At 38.1% G+C, this 8,277-nt stretch overlaps 1 protein-coding gene across 1 annotated transcript; it reads left to right on the forward strand.

Moving 5' to 3' along the window:
* Nucleotides 1-2,377: 2,377 nt before the first annotated feature.
* LOC121379177 (putative amine oxidase [copper-containing]) lies at nucleotides 2,378-6,459 on the forward strand. The gene is made up of 2 exons (XM_041507679.1): nucleotides 2,378-2,400; nucleotides 4,659-6,459. Exons 1-2 carry the CDS (start codon nucleotides 2,378-2,380, stop codon nucleotides 6,457-6,459), a joined length of 1,824 nt encoding a protein of 607 aa, XP_041363613.1.
* The last annotated feature ends 1,818 nt before the right edge of the window (nucleotides 6,460-8,277 follow it).

The following is an 8,277-nucleotide window of genomic DNA, read 5'->3' on the forward strand; positions in this document are numbered from 1 at the left end:
TTTTTTTTTTTTTAGGGGTTGGCGAATTCGCGAAAATAAATGTTCGCGAATTGACTCATTTTCATTAAATCGCGAAAATTTGATCTCGCGAAAATAAAGTATTATACAGTATTTAGGAGCATAAAAAGAATCACTAATAACAAATATACATGTTTAGTGTTCAACAGATAAGCACAAATCATTAGGATAGTTAAGATACACAGATAAACAGTAATAAAGATAGAGACAGGAAAGTATATCTAAAAATATGCACAAAAATACATGTAAACACACACACACACACACACACACACACACACACACACACATATATATATATATATATATATATATATATATATATATATATATATATATATATATATATATATATATATATATATATACACACACACACACACACACACACACACACATACATACACATAAAAACATATAGCCTGCATGGGCATATATACAAACTGATATACATATATGGTTTGTAAAATAATTAAGCAAATTAATTAGATGCTCCTATAAACCATAATTATGATTGTGAACCATGCATATCAATACACAAGCCACTAAGCTATGTTGTTATCATGCATACCAAGACACAAAACATTATGCTATAACAAGTGTTATTAAATATATGCAAATAAGTATGGTTGACATATTTGTACTAATTTAATACAAAAGAAATACATAAATATATTTATGCTCACACACATGTACACAACATTAACATTGAAATTACACAGAGTATGCAGAGTATATATAAAACTACACATAATTAAGACTAGAAACCATAATTATGATTGGGTATCATGCATATCAAAACACAAGCCACTAACCTACAATAAATTATGTTATTATCATGCATATAATACATAAGACATTATGAAAGTGTTATTACACTTGAAGCTAGGCATGGTGGACATATATGTAGTTATTTACTACATAAATAGTACAGTATAAGAAGTTAATTGAAATTAACCAAATTAACTAAATGAGATACTGTGGTGGCTGGGTATGGGGGTAGATGTTAATACAGCATCCTGATCACTGTTGGGTACAAAGCATGCAGATGTTGCATTGAAATGTTGCGTAGTGTTGGGATGATGTCTTGTGATAACAGTGGAGTTGTTTGTCTATTGTGTTTGCATTGCTCTCTGTTGACATTTTAATTTTCAAAAACGTTTGCAAATCAATCTCACTATTTATTTTTAGTATTCTCCCATCATTGGATTTCACTACATTCAGGTTCAGAACATAAATATTATTACTTTTTTTCAGAATTTTTCCGATAACCACGACTGGACCTAAAATTATAGCCTTCGATATAATATATATATAGGCTACAGTTACCCTAAACCCTTTTCACACCATGCGTTAAAACAGGTATTGTGTTGTTTACCACCTATTCGAGGTCATCAACTGTTTTCAAGGACGATCTAAAAATAAGTGTGCAATGAAAAGGTATGGACAATTATTTTACAATATACTTTGAACGTTTGCACTGGGCACTGGCGTTGGCTCGTAACTATAATTGGATCATCGCTATCAAACAGCCACCCTCGGTGGCATCGTGGTTGAGCCATCGGACATATGGCTGGTAAGCAGAGGGTTCGCAGCCCAGTACCGGCTCCCACCCAGAGCGAGTTTTAACGACTCAATGGGTAGGTGTAAGACCACTACACCCTCTTCGCTCTCAGTAACCAACTAACAACTAACTCACTGTCCTGGACAGACAGCCCAGATACCTGAGGTGTGTGTGCCCACGACAGCGTGCTTGAACCTTAATTGGATATAAGCACGAGAATAAGTTGAAATCAATGAATGAATGCTATCAAACAATGTTTGGATAACTTGGGAATGATTGAGGTTTGGATATCACAATATTTCATATTAGTAAACTGTCTTTCGCAACAAAGGCAATCCAATCAATATTTTCAAACATGCAGAAATAACAGTGATCGAGAGCAATGGCGTAGCCAGCATGAGGCAGACGAGGCGCTTGCCTCGTCTGCAATTCCCCCCGATTTATTTTATTTTTCCCATGACACTGATATTTATTTTACAGGTCTGGGTGTTCCTCGGCGTTTTTTCCTCTCTGGCTACGCCCCAGGAGAGGGAAACATTTTTCAAAAATTACTTTAGTATTCTTCCAGAAAAGCTGTGGTCAGTTGTCATAAAATTTAGAACATCTATCATTTTACCCGTTGAAACTGGTAGAGCTGGGCGGTATAACGTATATACCGTACATACCGTTTGGTATCTGTATCATATCAAAACCGATTTACCGTACTGAGCAAATTTTAAAATACCGATATGTCGGTATTGAAGAATGTTTCCCGTCATTCAGTAAAGCACTAACAATATGTCTGACGAATGCAATATGGCTGAAAAGAAGAGAAACAGGTATCGTCCTATTCCTCAGAATCAACAGAAAAACAGCCAGGTTAACAACATTTATTCATGAATATTAATTACCATTATTGCCAAACAGCTGTATAGTTACAATAGAGACATTTTATTTTGCGGTTAGCGTTAACTCGCGCATGCATTTAAAGCCGAGTATACCGAAAATACCGCTCGATATTGGTATCTGTATCGGTATTGTGTCAATACCAAATACCGTACTGATTCCGAGGTAAATTACCCCCAAAATACTGATACCGATACCGAACCTGAAATGTCGATACCGCCCAGCTCTAGACACTGGTCGTTTGGATAACATACCTATACATTATGCGTCGTAACCGATATTGGCGATGGGCGAGTTTCACTATCTTCTTTTCTTGTTTCTTGTTTTTCATAATTCAAGAATCGAGTATTTACATTCATATTACTATACACAAACAAGTACTTACAAATTTAACTGAATTAATGAACAGTACGCGAATCAGAATATTAATGAAATTAACATAATTTAACATATATTATAAATGTAATTATTAATACCTTTAAACGTCCCATACATAAATATATCATTAGTATTTATCCACGGTGACACACATACACACACACACACAATTTTTGACTGTCTATTTCAATGACCTAATTTTGGTATAGTCATTATTCTGTATGACATGTACATCTATTTTAACTATTTAGAGTTGGTGTCAAACACCTTGTTCTTATAGAAAGTTATGCTATTTTATCTGTTTATTGTCAACCATCTAGTCACTTGAATGGTATACATTTTATATGTATATATTCCTCCCATGCCGTTGTGCTACAGCCCGAGTGTAATAAATTCTTGTCTTGGCTGGTAATCATAAAACTAAAAAACCCCAATAAAGCCACATTTATCTCAATAATAAGATCGTAATAAGTTACAAGGGAGATAATTGGAGCATGAACCTGTTCACAATATGATTTCTATACTGTCACTGTAACAAAAATACAGTGAAAATATTACTTTCCACCGACTATATATCTTTTATGGTTTCTGTAGATTTATAGATTTCATAGCTATATACATTTTTTTATTTATTGGCCACGTCATGCCCAAAGCTCGAATCCCATGAATGAACTGCGATTTTTTATTATTATTTTTTTTATTTTTTTGGTAAATTAATAATTATTATTATTTTATTTTTTATCTCTCTGTTTAATTTTGTTTTATTTCTTGGCTACTACATGCCTAAGGGGATGTTGAATTCGAAATTGCATATTTGGATAATGTTAGTTAACAGCTATGCTATCGTTTCATCATACATGCTTACATACATACATGCTTACATACATACACACACACACACACACATACATACATACATGGACGTCTTGATAGCTCAGAACATATCGTGGCAAGTATGTACGTTGTGGGCTATTCGGTGCCACAGCTTCGAATCCCAGCAAGGGCATGGGGCAATTTGTGAGGTCAGAAAGGATTTAATTATTCCCTGCGCTATTGCGTTAATATCTATGAATGTAATAATCAACCTCAACATACATAAAATATATAGATATTCATACATTAATACATACATACATACATGAATATGTACGTCGTATGTTAAAAAATATGTATTTAACGTATTTAGAGTTGGTGTCAAACACTTTGTTCTTATAGAAAGTTATGCCATTTTATTTTTTTAATTTAAAAAAAAAAATTAAATAATTTTTTGTTGTTGTTGTTGTTGTTGGGGTTGTTTTGTGGGGTTTTTTTTTTTGGGGGGGGGGGGGGGGAGTAAATTAGTATTATATTATCTTTATCTTTTCTGATCTTTTTATTTATTTTTGTTTTAAATTTTTTTATTCGTACAGTTCGAATCCCAAGAATAGAACACTTTTTATTATTATTGATTTATTTATTGGCCACTACATGCCTAAGGGGATTCTGAATTCTAAATTGCATATTTGGATAATGTTAGATAACAGCTAGGAGACCGTTTCATCGCCGCTAGCAGATTTACTTATTATTATATTACAATGCAACTCCTCTAAACCGGACACGCTCGGACCAAGTAAAAAATCAGGTTTATAGAAGCATCCGGTTTACAGAGGTTCTCTTGTGCACACATATTTTTAAAAAGGACCATGAAAAACGTCCGGTTAATAGGTAATTCTGGTTTACAGAGGTTTTGAGAGGTTTCACTTTATTATTATCATCATCATTATCATTATCATTATTATTATTATGTTTCTAATCATGTTGTTTGTTTTCCCAGTGACAAGGATAGCGTTAAAAGCGCCGCACGGTGGCGCTGTGTAGCAGGGGTCCTCGTGTTACTGAGCCTAGGGCTCCTTGTTGCCGTCATCGTTCTGGCTGTCAAGAAAAACGAAAACACACAGACAGACGCCGACTCTGTCATCGCCAAACTGAAATGTAAGGGAGGCGACTCTGTCATTGACACGTCAGAACCAGAAAACCCAGGTGTTTTTGACGGTTTGACGCACAAGGAACTCAAATCTATCCAGGAATACATCTACGGTGTCTCGGAACTAAACCTCGCTAGACCTAAAGAAGCGAAAATAAATTCCAGTTACTTGTACGGTTCTGATTATTTTCCACCAAAGAAATCCGAGGCACTTCAGTACTTGGACAGAAACGGAAACAAACCGGCGAGAGAGGCTCGGCTGATTATTTTTCGGGGAGACAAGACACCACCCATTGTCGAGGAGTATATTGTTGGTCCTCTCCCAAAACCGACCTATCACAAGCTTCTGAAATCAACAGCTCGCAAAAATCCCGTACCATATGCCCATAGACCTCTAGGCGGAGTGGAGCTTGGCGAACTGTTCGGACATTTGTACTCCGTAATAGACCGAGAGGTTGGATACCTTCTGAAGGACAGCTATGATGCAACGTTCACCCACTGCGGAAAGAAATGCTTAACGTCTTTCGTTTCTCCGGTGTCGTCTGCTATTCTGAAGAAGGACGTGAGAAAGATGTGGATATTGGCTAAGTATAACATCGAATATTACAGCATTCAGCCGGTAGACATCGCATTCCTGGCCAACATCGATGGTTCCGACTCATCGAAGTTCTACATCGAAACTGTAGTCTATGCAGACCAGGTATACTCAAGCCTCCAAGCCTTGGCTGCTGCCTACAATTCAACTTCTAATCCGATTAACAAAAGCAAAGTAGAGTTCCCTAAATATGACGAGAATTTGTTTTCAGCTATGTTCAGACGTGGGCCTCCTTCCTCCTCTTCTTCTTCTAACAATCCTCAAAGACCTGCTAAATCTGTTGAACCCGATGGTAAACGCTACAGCATCAAACACGGCGAAATCACATTCCAGGGGTGGAAATTCAACTTCCGAATGTCCACCCTAACGGGTCCCCAGATCTATGACGTCCGTTTCGGTGGCGAGAGAATAGCCTACGAGATTGGTCTTCAGGAGATCGCAGTCTTCTACTCTGGACAAAGCGCCGCACAGAGAGCCGCGGATTACATCGACAGTGGAATCTTAGTCGGGACGCACGCTGATGCCCTGGTACCAGACGCAGACTGTCCAGAGTCTTCAACATTCCTCCCCACAACATTTCTAAGTGACACGGCATCAGATCCCGTCAGGAAGCCGAAATCAGTCTGCATCTTTGAAGTGGACACCGGTATTCCTTTGCGGCGACATCTCTCATATTCCTATGCTGAAGGCAGCTTCTATTCCGGGTTATCCGACATCGTGCTCACAGTAAGGACAATACTGACGCTGGTGAACTACGACTACGTCTTCGATTTCGTGTTCCACCAAAGCGGTGCGTTAGAGATCCGCACCATATCCACGGGCTACATCATCTCGTCCTTTTACACCGACAAGAAAGGTCCGTATGGCTTCAAGATTCACGACAACATGATCGGCAACATCCACCACCACATGTTCCACTGGAAGGCCGACGTGGACGTGCTGGGCACGAGCAACAGATACGAGACTCTGGACATCAGCGACGAAGACGTGAACAACACCTGTCGTCCGGACTCCCGCACGAGCTCTACACCCAGATCAGGTTCGACCGAAGTCTGAAGCACAACGAGCAAGAGGCGCTGTACAAGTTCGACTTCAACCGTCCGAAATACCACGTCTTCCATAACAACGATAAGAAGACCAAACACGGCGTTCCAAGGTCGTACAGGTAACATCTTAAATATACTTACTGCCTGATGGAACGAAATGAAGGCTGACATCACAACTTAACAGGAAACATTGACTACAACCCAAAAATCCTTATCCACAGTGTCAGGAAGTTAACAGTGGTACTGACATTAACCCCATGTTAGCAACATTCAATCTCACATTTCTGAAATCCAGTCCCACATTAATATTGTATCTTTGAAATTTATATAGACATTACGACGCTATCATAGACAGGCATTTGTCTACATTATCAGGTGTTCTCTTATTTCTTTTTATTTTCTTAGTATAGTTGTGCAGTATATGTTTACTTCCATGTTCGTATAGTTATATATTATTTGTATTTCTTTTTTTTTCTAATAATCCAGCAGATATTTTCTATTTCTGGGCTATAAAAATGGTCACTGTTATACCTTTAATTTATGTATCAGTATTGCATTCAGTTCTAGGTATATATACATTTATTTATTACCTGTATTTTCTTAAACTATATAAAGATTCCGTAGAGCTATACTATTAGCGACAATGTGCCTTATATATACGAGAGAGAGAGAGAGAGAGAGAGAGAGAGAGAGAGAGAGAGAGAGAGAGAGAGAGAGAGAGAGAGAGAGAGAGAGAGAGAGAGAGAGAGAGATCCCATACACATCCAGAGAGAGGGAGAGAGAGAGGGGGTGGGGGGGGGGGGGGGAGAGAGAGAGAGAATTAGTATTACATTTAGTTCTAGGTTATTAATGTATTTTCCTTCAATTTACTAGGATTCACCTGGCTGGAATGGCGAAATAGTTGATTCCCGAGAACAATGGTAACGAGATGGCGTTGTCGTGGGCGCGGCATCAGCTGGTGGTCACCAAGCACAAGGACGACGAGCTCTCCAGCAGCTCCTGCTATGCCTTGTTCGACAACCGACAGCCCACCGTGCACTTCAGCAACTTCACCGACGACAACGACAACATTGTTGATGAGGTATGCTACGCGTTTTGAGATAGCTCGAGCGCCCTCTAAGCCTAGTCACAAATGAAGAATACTTGCATGTCATACAGAAACATATTATCTAACGAACGAGAGAGAGTTGTATATACAGAATACTACATGAGTGCCCGTTAGATATCATTTATCCCACAACGAGTTGCTTCAAAACGTATCTAACGAGGGAAAGTGAGTACGTTGGGTACGTTTTTTAAATAATGAGTTGTAAGACAAATGGTATCTAACGGACACGAATGTAGCATTATAATTATGTCTTACATATCCTGAAAAACAGTTTAAAATAAATGTAAACGTCTTGTTTCAAATAAAACCTATTTGTAGCCTTTGCAGTTAATATCCGTCAGAACGTAATCAGTTTCAGGTTAACGTATACGTCATTGGGCAATCAATTTCGGTCCTGTTATTTCATTGGATGGTATGGCTGTGGCGACCGGGTCATCACTGTGGAGGAGATAATCATCAGTCTCAAGAGTGATCTTCATCATAATATATGCTGGAGACAAAATCGATCGGCGACGGTAAATCTCTTACAAGTGTGTGTACGTATGTGGGAACAGACCCAGTGTACGCTTAGTGTTAAACTTAAGATCGTTAAATACTGTGTCGAAAATACATATAACTTCTGATATTATAGACATTTAGTTCATTAATAACATTAAACGTATATGTTTCGGTCAGTGCAAAAGTTACAAGAAGAAACGCAAATCTGGTATAGCCGTCGGT

The sequence above is a fragment of the Gigantopelta aegis genome, chromosome 2, assembly GCF_016097555.1.
Source record: "Gigantopelta aegis isolate Gae_Host chromosome 2, Gae_host_genome, whole genome shotgun sequence".
Lineage (NCBI taxonomy): Eukaryota > Metazoa > Mollusca > Gastropoda > Neomphalida > Peltospiridae > Gigantopelta > Gigantopelta aegis.